General features: G+C 44.2%; 3 protein-coding genes across 3 annotated transcripts in view; 1 reads left to right on the top strand and 2 right to left on the bottom strand.

The window, feature by feature from the left end:
• The window catches only part of LOC104281732 (poly(U)-specific endoribonuclease-A-like), a 15,730-nt gene extending 15,300 nt beyond the window's left edge, over positions 1 to 430 (bottom strand). The window contains exon 1 of the mRNA XM_009879777.1: positions 192 to 430. Coding sequence (XP_009878079.1) covers positions 192 to 430 — 239 coding nt within the window. The remainder of the gene's footprint in view (positions 1 to 191) is intronic.
• A 2,762-nt stretch (positions 431 to 3,192) lies between these two features.
• On the top strand, positions 3,193 to 18,001 carry LOC104281731 (NADH-cytochrome b5 reductase 3). Its single transcript, XM_009879775.1, has 9 exons — positions 3,193 to 3,276; positions 3,945 to 4,076; positions 8,520 to 8,592; positions 11,114 to 11,220; positions 12,568 to 12,697; positions 13,645 to 13,728; positions 13,866 to 13,951; positions 15,989 to 16,088; positions 17,697 to 18,001. The coding sequence occupies exons 1-9, from the start codon at positions 3,193 to 3,195 to the stop codon at positions 17,867 to 17,869; spliced, it is 969 nt and encodes a 322-aa protein (XP_009878077.1). The 3' UTR covers positions 17,870 to 18,001.
• Positions 18,002 to 23,696: 5,695 nt separating this feature from the next.
• REP15 (RAB15 effector protein) lies at positions 23,697 to 24,450 on the bottom strand. Its single transcript, XM_009879693.1, is given in 2 exon segments — positions 23,697 to 23,720; positions 23,722 to 24,450. Coding segments are annotated over 2 exon segments (753 nt in total).
• Positions 24,451 to 25,321: the final 871 nt, after the last annotated feature.

Below are 25,321 nucleotides of genomic sequence, written 5' to 3'. Positions count from 1 at the left end.
GATCTCTGGGTGCTTGAGCAGAGCGGGGACCGCTGGGCGGTGTCACAGGGTGCCCGAGGCCCCTGCTGCCTCCCCTGCCCTTTGCCCATCACCCGGGAGGGAGAAGGGGGGTGCCTGCGCTGGGAGCCTCATCCGTTGTGTGTGTCCCCCCCCGTCCCGTCCCCCCAGCAGCGATGCGGTGGCTCTGGGACCTTCTCTTGGCTGGCGTGGGTCGGGGTGTCTGTGGCGGTGTGGACCACCCGCAGCTCTTCTGCGTGGGATTGGTGGTGTGGCCTGTGCATTCTTCTTTCAGTTCCCTGAATAGTTTTTCGGTCTCCGTGCTGATGGCTTCGAAACCACCAGCCTGCCAGCTGCCGTTGTAGTGGAGGGCTCTTTTGGGGTCATGTCTGCCAAGTGGTGGGTTTGCAGTGCTGTTAACCATAGCATGCATCGTTACCCTCCCTCTTTCTGCAGCTGCCTGACACATCTTTTCTTTCCTCTGATGCACCTGTTCAAACATTCCTGGCTCTGGGTTTGTGAGAGGAGCGAGACGGAGGTGGATGCTACACAAGCTAGTTTGGGTACAGCTGCTTATTAGGTTACTTGAACAGAAAAGAGTGAGGCAGATGATAAAACTGCAGAAGTGCCTGTCCCTTAATCCTCTCACCATTTTCTAAAACAGACCAGAAGAATGTTTAAGTAAGATCACTTAAAAATAGGGTTTGAATGAGGAAGGGGGGGGGCGGGGGCGGGGGTTGGAGCTGAGGGCACAAGGCTTTTCTTGCCAAAGAAGCATTTGGCCTGTGTGTTTGTAGGGCAGTTCAGTGATGGAGTGTCCTGCCATAAGCTTGTGTGTAACTGTGTTTTGCTCACCACGCCCTAGTGGAAAGCGCTGGCAATCTGAATGCTATGGCTTTTTTCTTTCTTCTGGCCTTTTTTGTTATTCCACAGAGGTCTGTTTCCATTAATAAAAATTCCTGCTCAGTTACTTATTTTGTGATCTCTGTTAGCAAAGATGTGTGCAACTGGAAACTATGAGTCACCAGATCTTCATTTAGTGATTCCTGGCCTTATGGTCAGCCTTTGCTGCTGTAGATCTGATCTAGCTTCCATGGCTGCAGTGCAGTTATTTTCATGACTATCTTGATATACTCTGTGGTAAGAGTACATAGATCTCTTAACCCTGAGAACATATTTCTTAGCAAGGATAACTTTTTTGTAATCATTCAACATTCAGTTCTTCCCCTTTTTTCTGCCCCCCAGCTGATATCTTCTGAGAAAGAAAATAAAATAGCTGTCTGAATTAGTGGCTTTTGCGCTAATTGACCATGAATAACAAATTGCCTTCCACGAGGCTAACACTGTGTTAAAAGTATTTGTCAAAATTAAACTGCATTCTGCTCCCGCAGACTCGGATCTGGTGCATCGCTTCAAAAAGTGATGATTATGCATATGTTTAAAGAGTGTGTTAATCTCATTTATTGAACAGCTGTGGTGGTTTTCACTTGACATCTGATGATCCAAAAATGATTTACAAGGATGGGAGAAAATGTTTATCTCTGCACACAGGTGGAGAAACTGACTTGCATAGATGATATTTTGAACTCTGCTCTCCTGTCTTCCTGCACACAGGTGGAGAAACTGACTTGCATTGAACTCCGCTCTCCTGTCTTCCCGATCATCTTATACTGATATACATTAGTGTTGGAGTTGGGGCTGAGCCAAAGTTCTTGAATTCCTGTTTTCAACTGCAATTTTGCTAGACCACAGCTGCACGTTTTTTTGGTTCATTTTAGATAGCCACACCTGTAAATGAAACAAGTTTACTTTAATGTATTAAGGTCTTATTTGAAACATCATGTGCTGCAGATTCAGCTTGCTATCTCCACCAGGTCTCATTCACCTATTGCAGTTGTCATTAGGGAGTTTATTTGCTGCTCTGTCACTTTCTTTAAAAACTCCCCTCCTCCATTTTTTGTCACTCAGTAACAAAAGTTCTTTCTGGAGCTGCAGTAATCTGGTAGATCTGCAGGAATTAAAGAATAGCATTCCTGTAAACTTCAGCTTCTTCAGGAAAAAACTCTGTGGAGCAATTTAAGTATTTTCAAATAAAAGTGAAAAATACAGTGTCTGTGTATGGCATGGTGTGTCTTTAAGCTATACCCAGTGTCGATATATTTTAAACCTGTACAGCAGCATTTTAAGAAGAGAGAGTTTATGCTGTCGCTTTTTAAAAAAAAATTACCCTTGCCACAGTTTTAGTAGTCATAATGTAGGGCATTCTTTTTTATAGCCTCCTGAGAAGTGTCACACTTTTGGAAACGTGTGCTTCTAAAAGACTGGTCGGCTTCCTTTAAAAGAAAATGAAAGTGAAAGCTAACCAGGCAGGACTTTGAGCTTTCCAAAAGTAAGTTAGTGCGTTGTATGCAATCTAAGTATGCACCAAAGCAGCGGTGCATGTTAGGTGATGTGGTTGAGGAGCCTGGCTGCCTGTGCGTGCACCGAGGAGCACAGAGGCACAAGGGTGGGTGGGGAACCTGGGTGATACCCTGACCCAGCTACTCCCAGGCCCATCACCGGAGAGCAGCCAACTCGAGAAGGCTTATCTCCCCACACGTGCATGCGGAGGAGCACAGAGACACTGGCAGGTGGGGCAGCCCCTATATCCCACCCAGAGAAATGAGCCCCAGCCATTGCCAAAGCTGTCCGGGAGAGCCATTGCCCTGTGGGCCGGGGGTGACACCTGTCTGCATGGGTCACTGGGAGGCTGGGGATGCACGGGATGTAGGGGAAGAGCATTTGGGGATTGTGGGACGTTTAAGGGAGGAATCAAAGGCAGGGATCGAGGCCATTTGTGGAGGAGCAAATATGGGGAAAATAAAAGGATAAATGGATAAAAAGGGCTGACCCTGCGTAAACAGGCCTGCTCTGTACCCTTGTCTTGCTGTTTCCTGCAACCAGTCAGCGCAGTCTGTCCAGTGTCCTCGTTAAACTCCATAGCTGCTTTCCCGGGGAGCGATGCTGTTCTGCATACACGTGTCTGTGTGGAGGTGTAAGCTCTAGTGCCTGGAGCCAGGCTGTGTGTCTGTGGTGCCAGCGTGTCTGTGGTGCCAGCACCCAGCGCGAGTGTGCGATGGCTAGCAAAGATCAAGATGGACTAGGCAGCAAGTAGGTGAGGTGGCCTGTGAGCCAGGTGTGTGTGCATCTCTGAGCATGAGACCGCTGAAGGCGCTGGCTGCTGGAGGGGCCAGGGGTCCTGGTCGTCTGCCAGAGAGAGAGGGGGGTCTGTGGTCGAGTGTGAGACCCCCAGTTACTCAGGGGTCCACAGCACATGTGATAGTGTGCAAAGGGGTCTGTGCAACAGTGGCTTATACGTCCAGATGTCAGCAACTGGGGAGACTGGAGTCTGCCAGCAGCTGCTGTGAAGACACCAGCTACTGATGGATCCACCTGATACGCATGTGTATACGTGTATTTCCCACTAACAGACCTTCATCCTGATCCATCAGGGAGGGGAACAGGATGAGACCATTAGTGCTCTTTGTGTGAGAATCTGTCTGTGCTGATCAGTGTGTCCAGCCACGTGTGGATTTGGGCACGTGTTGTGTTGTGTATGTGTGTCTATGTGTGCGCCTGCTGGATATACGTGCTCAGCCTTGCTAGTGTCTGGACCTGGGAGCATGGAGCTGTGGCCTCCTCACATCTGTCAAGCTGCCAGGTTTGGCAACCCTCTGGTGGTATGCGAAGTGCCTCAATGTAAGAGTAATGCCAGGTATTCATAAAGCAAATTTGTGTGTTACACTGGCTGGTGTTTTTTTAAAACTTCCTCTTCCTGCTCATATTAGTACAAAGAAACATAGGTTTTTTGGTGGTTAGATTGTCATCTCATGCTACCGTATTCCTTCTCGCCAAAATAGGTTTCTTTTGTTACGCACGCATGTCTAACACTTTCTGTATTGCTGCAGTTGTTTCGATTAGTGACATACCCAATATGGCTAACCTGCACCACCATCTGGAGGCTTTTCAGGAATCCCCGTCCTGCAATTACTCTGAAGGATCCTGAAGTCAAGTATGCATTGAGGCTGATTGATAAGGAGGTAAGTGCACGTATAGTGCTGAGCGTGACCTCTCCGTGGATACTGTGAAACGCTTGTAGCCTCTTAAATCCTGGGTAATGCTGCAACAGGGTGAATACTTGTATTTTAAGGAAAGGACTTCTTCATAAATGCTCCTTGCCTAGTAGAACCGAGTTCTGCAAGCAGCTTGTTCTCAAGCAGAATGCTACTTTAGAAATGACCAAACTTGGAGTTTCTGTCACGTGTGTCTCATGCCATGGAGTACATCAGCAGAAATTCCTAAACTCTGCGCTACTAGGTTGGCTATGAGACAGAAGTCATGCTGTCAGGCAGAGCAAGGCAGTTTTTTCATGGTCAGTAGCATTCAGCATAGTAGTTGTCAGAACTATGTTGATACTGATTGCTGTTATTGGATTTATGTACTCTAGTGTGTTACAGGAAGAAAGTTGTTCAAATTATGTAGTCGTGACAGCACCTGAGCTGTCTCAGTTCTCTTTCTTTCTGTTAAAAGTAAAAGCTATTCTGTACCTCCCAGGCTGCTCAGCTGGGTTTTCAGAGGAAAGTTATTGACCCTTTCAGGGGTAGATCTTGCTATCAGAAGTTGGAAACTCCATTTGTGGGAAGGGGACCAAAGCAGGCTGGTGAAAAGTCCAGATTTCCTTTGGATAAACTCACCATCAAAAGCATGAGATAGGAATCTTGGCTTTTCAGGTGTGAAGTCAGACCTGAAGATGGTTCTAGCGTTGACTTTTTGAGTTGATGAGCTACTCAGAAAGTTATCAGAAGAGTTTTGATGAAAAGGGCTTGGGACTGGAGCAGAGCTTTGTTTGAGGTTTAGAGAGTGCACCAGTACCTTGGCTTTCATTTGTTCTGTCTGTCAAAGAAAACGATTACCGTCATTCCAAATCCTGGTTTCATGGGAACGGAAAGCTTCCCCGTGGCTTGGGCTGGGCGGCATTACTGAATTTGTTTCCCATGTGTACTTACTGAATTTAATTCCTGTGTGTACTGCAACAACGCTATTATTATATACTCCCCACTTTCTCGTGAGTCTGTAGCACGTGGTTGTTGCAGGTACAGTCTGCCTGACCTGCAGGAGGGGAGGGAAGCTTGAGGCACTGACACATGCTTCTGAGAGTCAAGCTACCTCCAAGTTTCTGCTGTAGCAGGTTGGAACAGAAGAGAATTCACATTTCACTTGATCTTTTTGCTAAATAGTGGGGTTTTTTTCCTCACTCTGTTGTTGTATGCCTTTTCTAAATCTCAGGATGGAGGAACAGCTCTTTTATAACCAGGTCAAATGCTGCTGCGCTGGTACCTTGGTCAGCTGAGAATATTTGACGGATGGATGTTTATAATTTTGTTCCCTAAATGGGAAATGTGACCTGGAAATACAAGCTAATTTTGAAAAATAATAACTTAGTACAATAAGTGCTAGTAGCTTCTAACATCCTGCCAAAAATCTGGTGCAAACATTCTGATTTTTGGTAGTAAACTTCTCAACATTGCCATATTCACTTGTTTGGGAAAGACGGAGTTAGTTAGAGTCTTTCTGACATGCTTCAGTTTGTATTTTACAAGCTATTAAATTTGAAGTAAATGAGAACTTTAATGTAAAACCACCTGTCATTACACAAAAGCATTTTAACTTGGGAAGATCGTCGTGGCTCTCGGTGTGTTTGTGGAGCCTACTCAAGACATCTGTGTGGTTGGCTAGAGTTTATCTTCATTGCAAGAGGAATTTCAGTGCACTGGTTTTACCTTGTAGTGTTGCTCCTTTTGCTTGCCCAGTCGAGCTAAAGACCCTCATGTTTTTAAAGTTTCTGCTGTTCCCATGTTGGTATTTGTCATTACCTTTTTGTGACTGTGAAGCTGTCAGTACGTTCACCAGCAGAGCACCAAAACGTGTTTTGTTTAGAACCAAAAATGGGCAAATGAACTCCCTGTTTTGGGAGTAGCTGGGGGTTGTAATTTTTACTCTGATGTATTTTGATGATATAGTTGAGACCATGGCCTGGCATAAACTTTTCTTAGTGGACTGTGACCCAAGCAGAAGAACAAGAGGCTTGACCAGGAAGAGCAGTGGCAGGAACTGCTTAGACTGATTCCACAGCTAAAGAAAATGGACCGGTGACTGCAACGGAAAACTGAGTCATATGTACTGGGCTGCCATACAGCAGTACACATATGTGAAATTGCAGGAGGATTCCACAGTTATGTAGAAACAGTTTTTAGGCGTCTGCAATCTGAAGTTTGAAAAGCACTGATCTAAAGAATGCCTAGTTTGACATGTGTATCTTTTAATGCAGCTTAGATTTTCGTGTATGAAAGCTGGAAATTGAATGTACCATTTTGTTGAGCTGGTGAGAGCAGAAGCCTTTCTTCCTCCACTCGCTGTCTGCCTTTTACCTACCAGCTGAAACGTTAACATCTGCCCAAATTGAGTATGCCATACCTCCTGTCTGTTGAATGAAGAAATAGGGGTCACAAGGCTGCTTCCTAGTGTTTAGCATAGGAAAAAACTGTCATAATATAGTTAGGTGTGCTAATTTAGTTTATGCCTTAAAAAAGCCCACGACCTAAGGTTGTTGGGGTTTGGTTTTTTTTGTAATGGTAAGCATAATTAATTTGTTGCCTTTCAGTGGCTTCAGCAAAGCACCAGCCTGCAAGAACTGTTCTGCAGCTTTGCATTTGCAGTTGCGAGTGTGGAGAACTCCTCAGCACCTGCAGCTCGAGACAGAAATGCGTTCTGATAGCTGGAGGCCAAGTGCTTCCAGGGGCTTAGGGCAATGCCAAACGATGGCATTGGGGAATGCAGCGGAGGTGACCCCATTCTGGAAATGGCTTCTGCGTTCTATTTCAAGGCTATCTTTAATCTAGCCTTGACTAACAACTTGCTGAGTGGCATGCCCAGTGTTTTGGCCATGTAACAGAGACAAGGCGCAGGCATGCTGATTGAGGTACGAGGAATTTCTTGAGCCTTGTAGTATTTCTCACAATTGTCTTTTGTGATGTACCAGCATTCCTTTGCTTGGATACCTTTGGCAAAGCTCTCTCAAGTTTAATTGATGAGATGATTAATTGAGAATTCAGAACTTTATTCTTTTTGCATGCTGTTAAAGACAGCATCTTAAAATAAAGAATTAATGGCAAAATCCAGCTTTGAAGTAGTGAAGCTGGTGCTGAAATTTTCATACAGAAACAGCAGCAGTCAGTGCGAGAGCGGCAGTGTTAAGTCCACATTAGTTGTCTTTCTATTGGAATTTGCAAGGGCAGTTACTGTTCCTGAACAGACATAAGTACAGAGAAGTCCTTTTTAGACTGCCACTCAGTTTCCTTCTTTCTTCAGCGTTTACCTTAAAACAATTTATTGTGAAGAAAATTTCATCAGTGTGACTAGAACTTGTAAGTGAAGACAAGATGAACTGCGTTGAGAAAGAAATCTGTCTCCACTGGTTACTTTAAAAATAATCAACCAAACCAAAAAAGGGTTACAATATTTTATAGGATGATTATGAAATTTTCTCTAGAAGGGGTATTAGGTCCCATAGGGCTTTAAATAAAGTCTTTGGATGAGGCATTAGGCTGTATGCTGTTTCTTGCTGTCTTTTTCAATCCTGTGAATGTGACCTGATTTTTTAGAGATAAAACTTACCTGGTGTAAGAACTATCATTTTATTTACTCATTACCAAAATTTTATTCAAGGTATTACTTTCCTAGTAAGAGATTAGAATAATTATCCCAGTTGGACTGCATAAAAAGTCATAATTTTGTAATAAAGTTCTTGTCTAAATAGAGTGCTCTTTTCAGTTTTAATTAAGGATTAATTCAATTTTTTACAGGAAAAATATTTTTAGGCCTCTTAGCATAGCAGAGAGGATGAGGTTGCTACTTCCTAATCTCCTTGACATCCCCTAGTGTCTTCTGAAATCATCTACATTGGAATGGTTAATTCATCTGATTTTGAGACATCAAAATGGAATTTTTTTGGCCTTGAGCTCCTACATATTTAAACATTAAATCAGAACTGAAGAACTGATTAATTTTTATCTTGTGGCCTTCAGAAGGCAATGTAAATGTTCATATTATTTAGAAAGTTATCGTGTAGTCTTAACCTGTATATGAGTATTTTATTAAGTTTTGCTATTCACATTTAAATATGCATCAAACCAGTATTTGCATTTGTCTGTTTTATTTCTATTTTTACTTCTGTATTACTTCTAAAATATTTTGAGATAAAGTTAAGTTTTCAGGGAGTTTGAAGGAAAAGTTGACATCTGCAGGATCGCCACGTTCAAAGGAGTTCATACTTGCATTAGGCAAAAATTTCATTTAGGAGGCTGCTCTCCCCCAAATATTTAATCCTGCAGGAATCTAGACTAGCGTATTGGTTTTATGAGTGAAATCACAATCATTAAATCCCAACAACATAGCTGATTGTTCTTTTTATTTTCCTCTTTCAGGAAGTTAGTCATGATACAAGAAGATTTCGATTTGCTCTCCCTTCTATGGATCACGTTCTGGGTCTCCCTGTAGGTACGTTCTGGTTTTCCTTACTGAGAATCCAAACATTGTTAATTATATATAAGAGATTTTGTGGGGATTTTTTTCCTACATTTTGAACTGTTGAATTTTGAATACTCTTGAGCTGGTATTTAGAGCTTTGCAAGATTATGCTCGTGATGCGAGACATCTGCAGGGTCAGAAATCTTGCGTACTTACAGAGAGTGTACATCCAGCTTGTTTCTGTGAAGACAGTAGAAACAAACACTGGTCTTTACTTGTATTTTTCCAGTCTCAACTTTCCAGTGTGTGTTATTCCCGCGGTGCTTGGTCTCTGTGGTCCCTTTCCATCTCCCCAGGCAGCGCTCTCGGCTACTTCACTTCTAACACATGCCGTTTACCAGATGATCTGTTCACTTGTGAATTTGCAGTCTGTCTCATGGAACTTCTTAATCACCATGGGGTAGATGTTTCCTTCGTCCTTGCCATGTGGCGTGTTGCCTTCCATAATAGCTTAGTGCTATTGTTTCCTACTGCTTATATAAAGAGCATTTAATTGTGACTTGTGTTTAACAGGGACTTCTGCATTAACAACCTGTTGCAGTGATCTGTGGATCAGGTGCTTTGTGGTAGTCCTCAGCACCTTTCCAGCATTATAGTCCATCGTGTTTAGGTTCCCTCTTGTTTGGGATATATTATTCTCTTGATCCTGTTAAGTAGCCATGACGGCAAAACTAGTTTCCCTCCCTTGCCCATAACAAACACCGAGGAGTGAGCTGTTCTCACATCTGTAATTGTTCTTGTCCTACACGCTAGCAGAAAGGAAGCCGTTGGGTGGATTTGGCCTGCTGGATCCCACAGCTTCCTCAAGTGGTTTAGTAAGGTCAGGACAAAGCAGCCAGTTGTTTCAGCATAGTCTGAGAAGGTGCGTCCCTGGCCCTGCACGGTCCCAGGAGCAGCGTAGTCATGCTCCCAAAGGTGCTCTGCACGGGCTAATCTGGGGGGGACTGAGGGAGTGGTGTACTGGGCGAGACGTGGGAAGCAGAGAGAGCTGAAGGTTGGTGAGGGTGGTGAAAGCAGCTGGGAGCAGCAGGCTGGGCAGCTGCGGGACAGATGCTGGCGTGCACCCTGCATGTTTAGTCCAGCGCCACTCTGCATGTTTAGTCCAGCACCAGCATTTCACTTCTACCACCAGCTGGAGCGTTACAGGAAAAAACGCAGTTCCCTCTGAGGGAGAGTGGGACTGTGTGTGGCCCCACGCAGAGGCTGCCAGCTGCTGTCCTTTCAGGGCTGGGTAAAGCTCTAACAAGTAAGAGCATAAAGCATATTTTCCCTTTGGGAGGAGCACCATTTTTTGGATCCGTACCCATTCTTGTGAGGTATGGCCCGACAACGGTCCCGTCTGTCCAGGTTCACAGTCTGCAGTGATCACCATGGGTCTGTTCCTGGAGGATGGGGTTAACGAGGCCACCCCTTTCCTGGAGGAGGAGCGGGAGGCTGCTGCTGCAGCACCCTTCAGGTCTTCCCTAGCGGGAAACATAGGTGCTACCAAATGTGTATAGGCTTTGCTGAGAGGGTTATTTGAATCACCCTTACGTTATGTCCCTGTCCAGCTCCAAGTGAGTTATGGTTGCTTGTTTCCCAAGTCACCAGGTAGCAGCACATCTTCATTCACCCACTGGTTTGCCTCACTGGCCCTCCGGCTTGGCAAACCAGCTCTTAGTAAAACTCCCTCTTTGTGTTCCCAGAGCAGGCAGAGGAGCTGCACCATCTTTGGAGAGCTGCGTTCGCCTCCAGAGATAGTTTGTTCTGTTGACCTAGTGGTGAAAAAATAACAAAAACCAAACCCCCCCCTAGGTATTCTTCACTTGGGTCTCCTCAGGGTGTTGAAATTTTATAGGAAAACCTTTCAAAAGAGTTAATTCTAGGGTTTATTCATCAAAAACATAGACATTGAGAAAAGAAACTATTGTAGATTGTTCAGTGAATGTGTGACAGATTGAAACATGATCACTACATTCAAATGTTAAGCTGGAGGAATAGCAGGGTTAGAAAAGTGCTTTATGTCCAGGCAGCTTTAGCAATGGCAACTAGAAGACCTCCTGGTAGACATTAGCAATCTGTGGTCAAATAACAGTTACAAACTCAGTTGTAACTAAACTGTAACAGTTTATAACTAACATGCTAATAGAGAAGTGTGAACAGCATTTGACAGTTTTCCCGTCCTGTGTCCTTTTTACTTGTCTGTAATGGTGAGGCGTACCGTTTGGACTTTGGTAAAGGTAAGGGCATGAAGCTATCAGAACAGATACGATTGATTGACAGATGAAATTAGCAGCAGAGTTGTTTGCCCTTCCAGGTAGAATCTGTGCATGGTTAACAACTCTGGCAAGGTGTTATAATGTCAGGAAAATGAGAGAGGAAGAAGTGATGCCCCGAAACAAGGTCATTAGGAGAACTTTGAGACTGTGTTTGCAGTCCATGCCAACTCAGTACATCCACTGAAAAGAAAATCGTTTGAAAGCCAACTGCTTTTTTTCTTCTCTCCGTACAGGACAGCATATCTACCTGTCTGCACGGATTGACGGAGCTCTGGTTGTTAGACCTTACACTCCAGTTTCCAGTGATGATGACAAGGGTTTTGTGGCTCTTGTTGTCAAGGTGAGAATTTCACGCTCTTTTACCAGGCTGGGCAACTTCTGAGCCCACCTTTACACTTGCAGTGCTATGCGAAGCCTGATATGCTGGCTTCTGTTCAGGTATGTGCCACTGCAGACTTCCACTTGTGACAAGTGATCTACAGTTACCTACAATCCATGTGGCATTTTACAAGCACTTCTTGAATGAGTGTGTCTCATGAGATGCTGCATAATTTTCTGTATTTGCATACTGCAATTTTCCAAAATCTGTGTAGACCTGCAGATGTTCACATGCTTTTTTAATCCTTCTGAAATAAGGAATTAACCTTGCCTTCTTCTGAAGCTAATGTAATATGGTCATTATGATCATTAAGAGCAGTGATCATTATCATTACTGATCCAGACAGTGTGAATGACTGATTTAATTGGCAAGAATGTAATTTTGATAATGTACTTTTGTTTTGTCTCTTGGTAGCTAGACTAAGTAAATATATTTAAAGCTGACAGGAATTTAAAACCTGAATATCTGCACTAGATTTCCTCTTAGAATTTTACTCTTAAGTTTTTTTCTTCCTTCAACTAATAACTCTTTATTAATTTATTATGAAACTAGACGTGAATTTGCCTTTTACTACCTACATATCTTCATGAGCATGGCGTTGCACAGTGAAGACATGACAAGGGAAAAATGTAAATCTTCGGCTAGGATAGAAACATTTCACAAGACTCCTTCCCAGTGTAGCTCTCCGTGCATGCAAATGATGCTGTTCTTGTAAAAGTGTAGCTAGTCTGAACTTGAACTCTTTCGCACCCATGAGATTTAAAACAAAAAAACCAGCACAGTTCCAGCAATGTAACTACACCGACTGATACCTGTTGGTGAACGGTTGGATATTCAATTAGTTGGTAGCCACTTTTTTTGTTACTCTAACTTGGAGGTGCAAGCAGTTGGCATCCCAGGAAGAAGGTTTGGGTATATCCCTTTACAACTGAGCTGTCAGGGATCTTTCTCAGAAGTTTTTCTGTTTGAAATCACAGTGGCGCTTTTTTTTTTGGCTTTTTTTTTTCCCTTTTGAACTTGGGTATAAATCATGTTGACTATTTAGAGATATTTTCTGTGTTACAGAAATACAATGGAGAAATTGCCAGTCTGTGTCCAGTCTGATCAAAATTGGGACAAGAGTGGCATTTTAATTGTTTTCAGAAAACTCAGTGCTTCTCTTTTAGTGTCAGTCAAATCTGTATTGACAGTATTTCTTTATGTAGTAATCGTGTTCTTTGCCTGAGGAGTATACGTACCTCAATACTTGAAGGGCGAATGCTCATCTTTGAACTGTGAGATTAATTGTTTCATCATTATTTTTAACAGATCTACTTTAGAGGTGTCCATCCGAAGTTTCCTGATGGAGGGAAGATGTCTCAATACTTAGACAGCCTGAAAATAGGGGATACTATTGACTTCAGAGGACCAAGTGGCCTGCTTGTCTACAAAGGAAAAGGCAAGGCTGCCTCAGAAGATATCATTTATCCAGAGTAAACAATACAAAAAAAAACATTACAAAGATTCTTTTCTGATGTTAGCATCTCTGCACAAAAGAAATTGCTGGTGTCTTAATTAAGTCAATGGCCATCCCTAGAGGTATTGTTACATTACTAGTCTCAAAGAAGGAATTCTCTCCCTGCTTATATGGACATAGTTTATACACTGATAAAAGCATTTGGTATTTGTGCTGTCCAATGCTAATTTCCCAAGTGAAAATGAGCTTCCAGTAGGAAGTGCTTTTACGCTGATATAAAATATCTCACTGTGGCACAGCACAGCCACAAATGTGTCATAAAAACCTTCTGGCAGCAAAAACCTTGTGAGCAGCAGAACTCAGACATGTGGTTTTCCAGAGCTTTGTATGTTGTGTTCATATTATCCTGGATGAAGAGAGGTGTGATTACAACAAATACAACATTTGGGGCAATTTCAAACTCTCTGTCAGATTTGGCAAATCAGCTGAAAAACAGGAGATAAATATACAAAAAAATACACCCTGTGTATTTCAGGTTTTCCCTTAAAACAATCTGCATGGGATAAATGAACTCTCGGAGCAGATTAATTCCTTTGTGTAGAACTATTTCCAGAATCTGGGCTTCTGAATATCACTGGGAGTACAGGACATGAGCAAACTGGAATACAGGTAGTGATGGTTTGGTGCTATAGTCAGGAGTAAATAATAACCCATGTCAGTGTCTGGGTTATCGTCATGTCTCACAATCTCTAATCATCTTTCAGGATTTATTTTAATTCATAACATCTTCATCTTTGTCTGTTTCCTGCTCCTGCTTTACGGAGGGGGAGGGTGACAGGGCTGAAACAAAATCAATTAGCTGAAAGTCCTGGGAAGGCATCATAGGCCCCATTTCCTGCTTTCTGCAATGCCTCTCTCTCTCTTTTCAGGCGAGTTTGCTATTCGGCCTGAAAAGAAAGCTGAACCGGTTACTAAGAAAGTGAAATATGTGGGAATGATTGCAGGTGGGACTGGTACGTATATATAAAGATTCATCCTTGGTTTCTAACAGCTGGTAGGTGTGTTTGCTCATGTTTTCTCTCCTGTGCTCGCTCACGCTTTCTTTTGCTCTTTAACATTCTCGCATCATTGACCTGCCTTTCTCTTTCAGGGATAACACCTATGCTGCAGATCATTCAAGCGATCGTAAAAGACAAAGATGACCCTACTGTTTGTCAGCTGCTGTTTGCTAATCAGGTAATTCTGCCCTTTTTTCTGTTCATAAAGTTTTACTTAACTAACAGAACTCCACTAAGCAAGTGAAATTCTTGCTGAGAAAGCCTGGTACAGAATTACAAACCCTGAGGGGAGAAGTGAACTGAAATGTTGAAAACTTCCCGTACAAAAGCACTATAATGAGTTGGGGTTTTAGTGTTACTACGGTAATGCCACTTTCCTCCCAGCTAACGCTCGCTTTCCTGTGTCTCATTGTTCTGTTTCCAGTCCAGTTTATAAATGTTTTAAAACTCTCCATTCCTTTGTGAGAGTTGTTAATGTTTTGGGCAGACTTTCAGGGCTGTCTTTCTTAGTGGAAACATGAAAGAGGTGGACATCTGTCTCCTTCAGATGTGTGTGGTTTGTGTGTGGAATCTTTCTGTTTGAGAACCCCTTAGGTGAGCCTAGAATTAGTATTGGTCTTCAGCAGCTCCCTCAACTACGGAGCTGTGATTCTGCATGGCTGTCTCCTTTCATTTGTGTTTCGTTCCTTCTGTCACTTCTTCATGTGTTTCTATTGCTCTTTGGGGTGTATCATACTACCCTGCTGGACAAAGGGAAGATCTCTCATCCATGGAGTCCTTGTGATAGAGATTTCTTGGATGATCAGGCAACCCAAATGGTGGTGTGCTGCTGAACTGCAACACCCCTTCTTTGCCTGATGTTCTTCTGGTGTTAATACTTTTGCTTTTAAATTTCTCCATCATAATGAGTATTTGTTTCTGGATTTTGAGCCATTACTTGTTGTGAACCTCACTTCATTCCTGTGGTTTTTATCTTCATTAGGCTCTCCTCTATCGTTTGCCTCTCCTCTGATATTGAGTGTGTCCTCAATTCCTTTGTACCAGATCTGAATTTTAAACCAAGATTTTTCTATCCAGGTGCCAACAGCTGTCCTGTTCTGATGCTTTATTACAGAAAGCCCTCCTTAAGAGCCCTGCCGGTGCCCTCGGGTGCTGGCTGGTGCGGCTGCAGCAGCTGGTCTCTGCTGAGCCCTAGGAGTTGCCATCAAGTACAGTCGGTATGAGGGCAGGAGGGCCAGGATTTGCCATGAGTAATTCCGAATGACTAATACAGGGCTAGAGCTGCTTTAGCAACCTGGAAAAGCTACTGCTTCTTGCAGGGAGGACTTGGGGAACAGTTGCCTGTGTATTAGCAACAGCCTGTGTAAACATCAGTCCTTGGCTTCAAAGAGTCCTTGTACCCAGTAACTGCACAAATAATAAAGCAGCATCGTGACAAATGGTCAGTCGCAAAAGCCTGGACACTAGATCTTTTTTAATATCTAACATTATAAAGTATTTTAAAATATTTTTTTAAATGTGTCTTTTGCTGATATTTTATTTTGGCCCTCCTGAAAGGGCTGTGTTGGATTACAGATGCCAATGTACGTGGGCTTGTACTGTGCTTCTGATGAGCATGTTTTGAGTTGGTCAGACCCAGTAACAGCCTTTCAGGAACACATGCAACTGCAGATCCAGAAATAGGCACCTTCTCGGCAGTAGTTGCTGGCACGTTCCTCCGTACCCCCACAGTTACAGACATAGTGGCGTCCTCAGTGCCAGATTATTAAGGCTGCAGTGGATGGTGCCACTTTTAGTCTCTACCCTTTTCCCTCCTTCCTAAACTGCAGCTGCTTTTACGGGAATAAGGCTTTCTCTTGGGCCTTCAATGATTGCATCAGGGAGGAGCAGAATTTGATACCCTGGGTAACATATGTTGTTCCAGTCAGAACTCGATACCCCTTTGGTTATTTTTCATTCCATATCCTGTTTAAAAACCAAGCAATCTCCATATGGCAGTGCTGGTAAAATTTGAAGTGGCAAAGGTGAAAAACTTGGCATTTTCCTGACTGAATGGCACAGTATGGAGGGGTAGGGAGATGTTAGTTTTTTGACTAAAGTTGCTTTTGTAATAGGAGTGCTAAAAGAGGGCTTTACTCTTCACGACCATGCTCCCTGGTCATCTGAGGGCTGCACTCAAATGCAGAGTGTAATCATTGTCTTCCTTATCCTGCAGACCGAGAAGGATATCCTGTTACGTTCTGAGCTAGAGGAGATCCAGGTTCAGAATCCCGGTCGCTTTAAGTGTTGGTACACACTGGACAGAGCACCTGAAAGTAAGATCTAACACGCTACTTCCACTGAAGCTTAAGTTATGAGTATTAATGCATGTGTTTGTCAGGAGGCATGCTACGTCATATGCATATTTCTGGGCTCCTTTCTTGCTTAATGAGTTGTGTCTGAATGGATCCAGTGGCATCATTCTTCACACTGTGATGCACAGAAAACTCCAGATGTAATTGGGCCGTGTTTCCAAAGTTACAAAGCTCACCTCAGATGAGTGGTAGTGCAGTGTTCCTCCCGTGACCACACCTGAATATTTACCATTATTTACTGCGATCCAAGGTGACCTTCCATTCTCCTTCCCCGCAGACATAAAGATAACATGTTATCTTATTGCCTTGTGTTTAGAGCATGCACCAACGCAGCTGCGGTGGCAGTGTCAGAGGCACGGTATCTCACGGAGATGTAGCCACGTGCAGACTCCTACCTAGCTGTCACTGTACGGCCATTCACAGTAGCTGGCCTTCTTCCTAGCAGTGGGATTGCCCTTGTATTAACAGTGTTTCTCAATGAAAATACCGTTCCAGCTTGGTGCAGTCCAGTTTTAAGGGTAATGTGATAAAATTGGCTGGTCCAGGCGAGACGATGAGCTAGCCCAGTGTGCCTCCCTCAGCTGTGCAAGTTTGAGGAAGGAAAGGCTAAACAGTTACTGGCGTTGTGAAAAGGCTAAATAGTTTCCGTGTTGTTCCTTGTTGTTTTCCTTTCTTAGTATTCCTCGTCACGCCCACCCACGTCAGGATAGATTCACATGCCTGTTCAGTGGTAGTTTGGGGCAGAGAAGGAAAAGCCATGTGCCTTCTCTTACCTTATGACTGAGAATATGCCTCCCCTGGGGTTGGGGGTGAAGGGTCTTGCAGTCCCCAAAGTCTGTTGCTGACATGTCGGCTTCTGTAACTAGTGTTCTGGAATTTCTAAGGCAGCTTAGATTCAGGTATAACCACTGTTCCTTTTCTTTGATATTTGTGAATTGTGAACTGATCTTAGCAGTTGTGATAAAAGTGCCTCCATAGACTCTCTCAGCACTGTTCTGCAGACTTTCACTACCATACCTGAAACCGGACCAAAATTGGAAATTTTTGGATCGTCTGTGGGGGAAAAATGTGTCAGTCTTACTGTGCCCAACGGTTTGGGTCATCCAGGGCTGGGGATGTGATGGGTAAACTTGAATCCTAGTATTAACTGATTAGCACTGTGAGTGTTCCTATTGGGAGCAACTTCATCAGCTAGATTTCCCCTAGTGAACTTGTAAACAGTGGGGTAAGAAGGATGGCTGTTGGTTATTTCACAGTGCTGGAGCTGAAAAGATTCGTGTTCTGTTTACATCTCTGCTTAAGATTTTCTTGGGGCTTTTAGCAAGCTTTATTAAAAGGTAGGCCTTGTTCTCTCCGTATATTAGTTTTGTGTCTTAAAAGCAGAGGTGGCAGTTTTTCCATGTAGCATAACTGTGTTGAAGACACTAATGTATGTGGAGTGTACAAATGCCACAGTCCCAAATGTTACTAAAAAAAACCCCAAACTCCCACACTTCATTCTAAAGTGACTTGTATCAATCTTCCTCTTTCAACCTTGTTCCTCTTCCTCCGCTTTCATTTTTTGAACAGATTGGGATTACAGCGAAGGATTTGTGAACCAAGAGATGATCAGAGACCACCTGCCCCCGCCTCAAAGTGATGTTCTGATCCTCATGTGTGGACCTCCTCCCATGATCCAGTATGCTTGCATTCCCAACCTGGACAAACTGGGCTACACCAAGGACATGAGGTTCTCCTTCTAAAGAAGACTGATAATTCAGTGATTTTGTTTAGAAGGAAAGAAAAAACATTTAACGGGGAACAGGACAAAGTTACTGAGACGGCTGATGCACAGTGCTGGGAAGCTGCATTTGCATTAAAAATGCTTCATGTTTTCTGAATCTCTGGCGAGTAAGACACTTAAGCTTAACGGTACTAAAACTGTACTGGATGTTGCACAGAAACAACTGTGGTGCGGAAAGATAGCGGTGCCCAGTGCTCGGCTATATTGTCCTTGTGTATACCACCTCAAGGGAGGACAGTATAGCTGCTTAGGGTAGTAAACACTCATTTACGCTTTTTCTTAGCACTGTAATGAAATGGCAGTAATATCCTGCTTCCTAACACTGTGCGTGCCCAGTATTTTATTTGGTATGAAGTATGAAACTATATAGAGCGTGCTGGATTATTCACCTTGCTTATGCCAAATTTTAATCCTTACAGAGCTTTTAAGTATGAGGGCCAGGAGTGTTTGCCTTGTGTGCGTAATCTTTGCAACCTCAGAAGCTTGAAGATCCTTCTTCAGTTGGAGGATGACAATTAATCATTTATGACTGAAGTTGTTCAAGCTGCCTCGTTAATCAAAACGGAGAGGTAGACACCAATACAAAATTTGTTTCCTTTATATTTTGGAATAGCCTCTCAAATGCAAACACTTTTCCAGCTGGTCACAGTTCTCATCCCTGGGCAATGAAAGAAACTACAAAAAAGCGGGTGGCTTTGTGCACTGTTCCACCAATAGCTGGAATTTTTTGCTTGTATGTGTGTGGAATACTGACACACAAAAAAATACTAACTTTTGTATTTACTTTTAAATAGCAGATGGTGCCGTAGGAATACAAAAGCAGTTGTTCTGCATGTCCTGTGCAGTGAAAAAAATGCTGGGTGAAAACTGGATCTAGTTTTAGTTTCTTGTTTCCCAGAGGTGGATTTGGAACAAAGGGAGCTCAGGTATCATTGCCGCAGGGGGTGGGGGGGTGAGCAGATAGCCCAGCTTCGGATGTGGTATGCATACAGTCAGATGCGGTATGCGTACAGTCAGAAGTGGTATGCGTACAGGAAGTGGTATGCGTACAGTCGGGGGACTCGCCTGCATCGCTTGCTCGGGCAAAGCTCCAAAGGGTTTTGCTGGGTAAGGATGCATGGGAACAGCCTTAAGTCACCAAACTGACAGCAAATTCAAATGCCTCCCCGAATCTAAAAGTGTTTCTTAGATGCTGTTTACTATAGCTCCGATTTTTATTTTTTTTAATATACTTTTTTTTTACAGCAGCCTTTTACCTACACTTTACTAAAGTTAAGGCATCCTGCGTGCAGAACCTTCTGCTTCTAAACAACAGTGGTGCTGCTGAGATTAGAGCTGTCCTGTGAGGAATCTATGAAACTAAAAAGTCTCGTTCTGGTGATGAAATCAGAGCGACCGAAAGGATGTTCAGTATATATGAAGTAATGTGGATGTTAGTTAGCTACCAGTGTCAGTGTATAATATCACTTGTTTAGAGATTCCGATAGGTATTTCAGGTTATAGCTTGCCATGTTTTCTTTTGTGCCCTTACAACAGATGGGTACTGGGCACTTGAAAGGTTGATTTTCAGTGTGAGTTAAAAGGAGAAAAAGATACTACAGTTAATTTAAGGAACCTCAAATGGATAATACTGTTATTAATTTTATGAATTAGATGCTTGCCTCTGAAGTCCTGAATTTTTGACGTGCGCTTCTGAAACTTGTTCTTTGAATACAATGCTCCAAAATTCAAATAATACTCAAGTAACTTTCAGTCCCTTTTTTTGGAGGCAAAAAGCAGAAATATGAGAGATATTATCTTGCTGCTGGTTTATATCACTGTGGGGTGCACGTAGGGTTTTTTTTCATGATTGTATTTAATGAAGTTTTCTTGTAAAAAATAACTCTAGCTGGTTACGCATCAACTATTTTGTATGACTTACTCTGCTTATTCAACTACTGGCTTTTTTCACATCTGTGTAAGAAATAAAGTATCTTGCAGGTGAATCACCTGTGTGTTACTGAGCACATCATCTTCAACTTTGTAAGAGACAAACTGTAATTGTAAAACACTCTATAAAGTGAAGGTTCAAAAAAAAAGAAGCTAGCTTGTTAGAGTTGTTTACCCAAGTGCTTATCTCTTTCTTTTGTTTGAGTTTGGTGAAAACTGCTGTATTTGGATACCGAGTCAAGGAGTAAATTGTCTCTGTTTTTCTCCCTATCGCTCCAATCTCCTGATTTTACCTTTATTTTGTACATCATCTTCCTTGTGAACATGAGGCTCTTTTAATAAATAGAGGGATTTTATATAATCTACTGAAACAAAACTGTGTCACGGTCCCTTTTGCTTGATGGTCCTGTACCGTAGCATTTAAACAAGCTAGGGATAAAATTTGCATTTTACGTTTTTGTTTTTGTTTTTTTTTTTCCTTTGAACCAATTTGTCTGTCTTACAGAAAATACGAGTATTCCCTCCACTTTTCTGACAGGACAGGTCCTGTACCGTAGCATTTAAACAAGCCAGGGGTAAAATTTGCATTTTTACGTATTCATTTTTTTTTTCCTGTGAGCCAATTCGTCTGTCTTACAGAAAATATGAGTATTCCTCCACTTTTCTGACAGGACGTGCTGAGTACTACTAACCTCCATGTTACAAAGCAGCTGGGGAAACACGAGCCTCCTGCACGCGGGGCGTTTTGTGGAAAGTTTCCTGAGAGAAATGGGACTGAAAGGGCGGCTGCTGCTTTACCTTTACTGGGGGGGTGGTGGGGTCCCCTTCATTTACCCCCGTGCAGAGGCAGATATCCCCTCAGGAAGAGCAAAGGTGCGCTTGCCGGGCATCTTTTCTCTGGCTCCTGCTCCTGTTGCAACAGAGGATCTGAGAGGAAGAAGGTAAGAAATGAGCTGTTCCTTAATCTCGCTGCAGCCTGCACTGCTGGTGGTGCCGCAGCAGTCCCAGCTGTGCGTCTGCTGATCCCTGCTGGTCTCAGCCCTCTCACAGCTGCGAGCACCTCTTGGTTCTGGGCTCTGGCATGCGTGTGGTGAAGCGACCGCTTGCCCTAAGCGTACCCACGTCGCGTACAGCTTGGGGTACACAGGCCACGCTGCTGCTTTTGTCACAGACCAGGGAGGGGGGTATGCCAGAATCTCCCTGGAGCAATAGAGCAGCGGCACCAAGGGCCCAGGTCATCTCTGCTGCACCCAGGTAGGGTGGATCTCTGTATCCTGTGATAAGCTAATCATGCTTCCTAAACTAAAGTTTCTTAAGAAAGGGTGGGGTGAGGTGTTCTGCTGTATTTTGCTGAGAGGAGGCCCCACCTGGCTGCGCTAAGCAGCCAACAGCAGCGGCGCTGCAAGTCTCCTCTTCCGACAGAAGCCTTCCTTCACTCAGCTACGCTTCCACGAGCTCTTGCGATCAACTACAGTATAAACTATACAAACTATAAATTAACAAATGATGTTCAAAGAAAATTAAAAAACCACAACCCAACCCCTTCACTTTGCTTTTGCTAACCTTATTACACAAATTACCATGGGATTAACCTGCCCGAGGCCAGCACCTTGCCTGGTAAATCAGTGTGTGCAGTTACAGAAGCCTGTGGTGTGGCTGTGAGTCACCTGAGCTGAGACTCCAGCTTAGCTAAACTAACACACTCAAATTTACATTGTTAAATACTTTGTTGTGCATCTTCACCATTATTATCCATACTACAGAGCCGTGGCAAGTTCCCACCATCGCTGAGGGCTCGGGCTCCTGAGCTAAAACCCTCAAGGCAACCTGGCGAGGAGTGTGGCGCAGCCGGGGCGATGTACCCTGGCTCCCAGAACACCCGCCGAGCCCGTGTGAATTCTCTGAGGTACTAGAGCCGCTCTGGAGGACACAGCCCGAATGGCCAGCTGCCCCAGTGTGTGACTAACATAGTCCAAACTCCTCTGGATAGTTGAAACATTTTGATTTTCCCTTTCCCTTTTCCAATGCCCCCCCAAAAGCATGAAAAACATCCACAGGAAAAAAAACCCACCCAACCAGTTTTCAGAGAGACGGAATTCCTACAGAACTGAAGCACATAAAAAGACACACACTATTTATATTTAAGATACCAATTCAACAACAGAATTAAAGCTTTTCTGCTGGTCTTTTATAAACCAAGCAATCCTACTGCAGTATTGGTTATGCTATTACTTTAAACAGGCAACACCCCCCACCCCCACCCCCTCCCCATCCTCCTGGATGGGTGGCAGAGCCCTCACTCTCTGCCCATAGCCCCACGGCCGTGCGTATTTTCTATATGTAAAACACCAGAACACTCCCCTCTGTCCCATCAACCCCCTGCTACACACACAAAATACGACGCCAGCGCTTTTTAAAATACAACTGTATCTCAATGACCTCTTTCAAAACTAAAAGGCTTCCCTTCCCCGTACCCAGCTACATTTGTGACACAGCAGAAATTTCATAGTTCTCCCTGTGTTTGTTTTTATTTCGGTTCACCTTTCAGCCTCCACGCCTCCACCATGGAAAGCTGTGAAAACTTCTGGCAATGCTGCTGCAGCTTCTTTATGCTCTTTTTTTTTTTTTTTTTTTTTTTTTAATGGCTGTGTAAATTTAAACAGCCTTTATTTCTCAGCTGCCCCATCTTATAACTCACCTATATAGTAAATAGCAAAATATGAATGAGATTTTGAAACCATTTTTATGCTGTTAAATAAAACAAATGAAATAATTGTAAGAAAGCTATAGGCAGAGAATTTTTGCACCAACAAAACTATTCAGATAGCTATAAACAAAGTGAGCTTACCAATTTGAAAACTGATCAGGTCCTCCTTCACTGGTTAACAGTGGCTGAAAGAGTTTTATGATTGTGCAACCCAAAAGTCTCACTTTGTTCACTAAAAGCTGAGGGAAATGGACCAAATCAGTCCATAAATGCATTCAGCTACTCAGCTACTGACAACAAAGTCAAAATGAAATAATTTTGCCGCTTCCAGACTTATGCTTTCTGCACTGCCGCTGGTGCCCTGACAAGCAGAAGCTCCCACCAACATCCCCAGGGCCAGGATTTTGTCCCCCTTGGCTGATTCCCCTAAGGTTTCTTTAACACCCACCACTGCTTTTTCTTGTCACACCTTGACCTGATGCAGCCGCTCAGCAAGAACAGGCTTTGCTGGGACCGAGCCTGGCCCTGCGTTTTGGTCACAGCCCCGAGGCCCTCCATAGCCTGGCACTGATCTACTTTTAACAGGCAGGTAATTAAGAGGTCTGTCATATCACCCATATCTGTCGCTGGGAAGGACTTTTCCTTAGCCGTGAATAAGCTCACGCCTCCAGACCAGTGTTTTTAAGCCCTGGTATTGTCCTTCACCCTCAGTGCAAAGCTTCTGACCAGCACCAGTACATTTTCTTTATTACAGCCTCAACCTCCTGTTACAGAAATAAAATCTACCGCACAGTAAACAAAGGCTGCGGAGTCAAGTCTAACACGACCTCCCTGAGGCTCGGGGCGATAAAACTTTCATCGGCCCCAGCCAAGACTTATTGTCTGGTGAACAAAATGTTCTGGAAAAACGATGTGCCTTCTGTAAACGCATTTTTCTGGCAGGTACGTCCGGTTGTTTAAAACCCGGAGAGACTGACTCAGCCTGGCTCCTGCAGGAGGTGAGGGGACGCGATGGGTGGGGGAGAGGGTGGGAAATTAAGGGGGTGGAGGCGAATGGAATGGCGTGCGAGAAGAGAAGTGAGAGAGGCAGAGCTGAGCCCCACGCAGCCTCTGGCGCCGGCTCGCGGAGCTGCTGCTGTTAACCAGCGCTTTACAGAAAGTTTATGTACACATTTGCCCACCTCCTTCGGTCTGTTTTTTACGCCCAGACAGTTTTCCAACATGTCTTTTGTGGGCAGGAAGCTGTCAGTACTGGTGACAAATTGCCGTAGCGCATTTCTGCCCGACAGGCGACATTTTTGCTCTTCCTTGGCAAGGCTGTCCAGCATGACGCCGCGGATGTCCTTGGGCTTCCCTGGCACACCGAACACGATGAGCAAGACCCGGCAGTCCTGTCCCACCAGGCAGCAGAACTCTGCCAGCTTCTCCAACCTGCTCCTGTTTTGGAAGTGCTCATCTGCCAGCGCGGCTTCCCAGCAGCAGTCCTCCACTGCCTCAGCAGGGCCGCCCTCGCTACGGAAAAGCTCGGCCAGCTGTAAAGCCTGCACGGCAATCTGAAGTTTGATTTGCTTGTCAGCCCCAGACAGAGTCCATATCCAGTCCACCCCGAACAGGGAGGACTGCTGCTTGGTCATTTTGCTGGTTGTGATACGTTCCTCCGCTCCCTTTTCCACCCAGAAACTGATGAAGTCGACCAAAAAGATCTTGCTGAGCGCGTTTGTGCCTGGCTGGAATTTGCTCTGAGGATCCACAAAACCAAGATAGTCCTTCAGCCTTTGAGATGCATGGACCACACCTTGGCTGAAGACTTCACAGATGCTTAGAGTTTCAGCCTCGTTCTCCTGGTTGTCCTTGTGTGAGACCTTCTGGCCCATTTTCTCTGCAGGAGGAGGTAGTTTCCACATGCAGACCGCCTCAGGGAAGTCCCGTCCTTTTCCAGCAAAGGCTCTGTAGGCGCTGGGCTCAGCCAGACCTGTTAAACGTGCACAGGGTTACCTGCGGCTTTCCAGATGAAGGTCATGGCAGTGGCAGAGCGGAGCTCTGCGAGCAGAACAGGCGGCCGTCCCCTGGGGCAGACGGGCTTTCTCCTTGGTGTGTTCCTCTGCAGCTGACCGAGCAGCGACCAGACAGGCCCAGTAACTTTCACACCTACTGAATTCATCTGCGCTTGTTTTCCTTATTGTTAATTCCGGCACCATTTCTTCAGCTGATACTATCTCATTCCAGTCTGATCTTACCTCCTTTGAACTCCTTTCTAGGACTATTACAGAGAAGCCAATTTATTGGCACTGGGCGTTTCCTGGAGATGAAAACAACCTTTTTAATTCCCCAGAGAAGAATATGCATCCCAACCTGAAGATTTCTCCAGGGTGCTTGAAATGACACAGTGGTCTTTTCTGATGGGCTGTTGCCTGTATCCCAATATTAACTGCCACTGCCGTCAGTGGCGTTAGCTGTGCCATGGCCACCCACACCGACTCAGTTGGACTTTTGGCTCAGCTGAGAAGGTTGCGCTGTTGCTGCCTGTAACTGGCTCATCTCAGGGGAGCTTGGACAGTCAATGCACCACCACACAAGACTATCAAGTACAACTAACCAAACAAAGCAGCTTCCTAACCTTAAAAAAACCCCAATCTCCTTATCTGTGACAGCTGGGACGTACATTACCACTGCAGCAGGAGCCACCCCTGCTGCTGGTGCCAAATACACCGCTATGGCCTCTTCATCTACCCAGGATCTCACTACCATTCTCAAGAAACAGGCTTTGTCCTGCTG

The sequence above is a fragment of the Charadrius vociferus genome, unplaced genomic scaffold (genome assembly GCF_000708025.1).
Source record: "Charadrius vociferus isolate BGI_N301 unplaced genomic scaffold, ASM70802v2 scaffold90, whole genome shotgun sequence".
In the NCBI taxonomy this organism is placed as follows: Eukaryota; Metazoa; Chordata; class Aves; order Charadriiformes; family Charadriidae; genus Charadrius; species Charadrius vociferus.
Note: the sequence above shows the minus strand (reverse complement) of the source record. Positions and strands in the feature narration are given on the sequence as shown.

Excerpts from the sequence above, each read along its gene's own strand:
- LOC104281731 (XM_009879775.1), top strand. The coding sequence starts at position 3,193 with ATGAGACCGCTGAAGGCGCTGGCTGCTGGAGGGGCCAGGGGTCCTGGT. Across the intron at positions 4,077-8,519 it reads TGAGGCTGATTGATAAGGAG|GAAGTTAGTCATGATACAAG; the intron begins GTAAGTGCACGT and ends TTCCTCTTTCAG. Across the intron at positions 13,952-15,988 it reads AGCTGCTGTTTGCTAATCAG|ACCGAGAAGGATATCCTGTT; the intron begins GTAATTCTGCCC and ends CTTATCCTGCAG.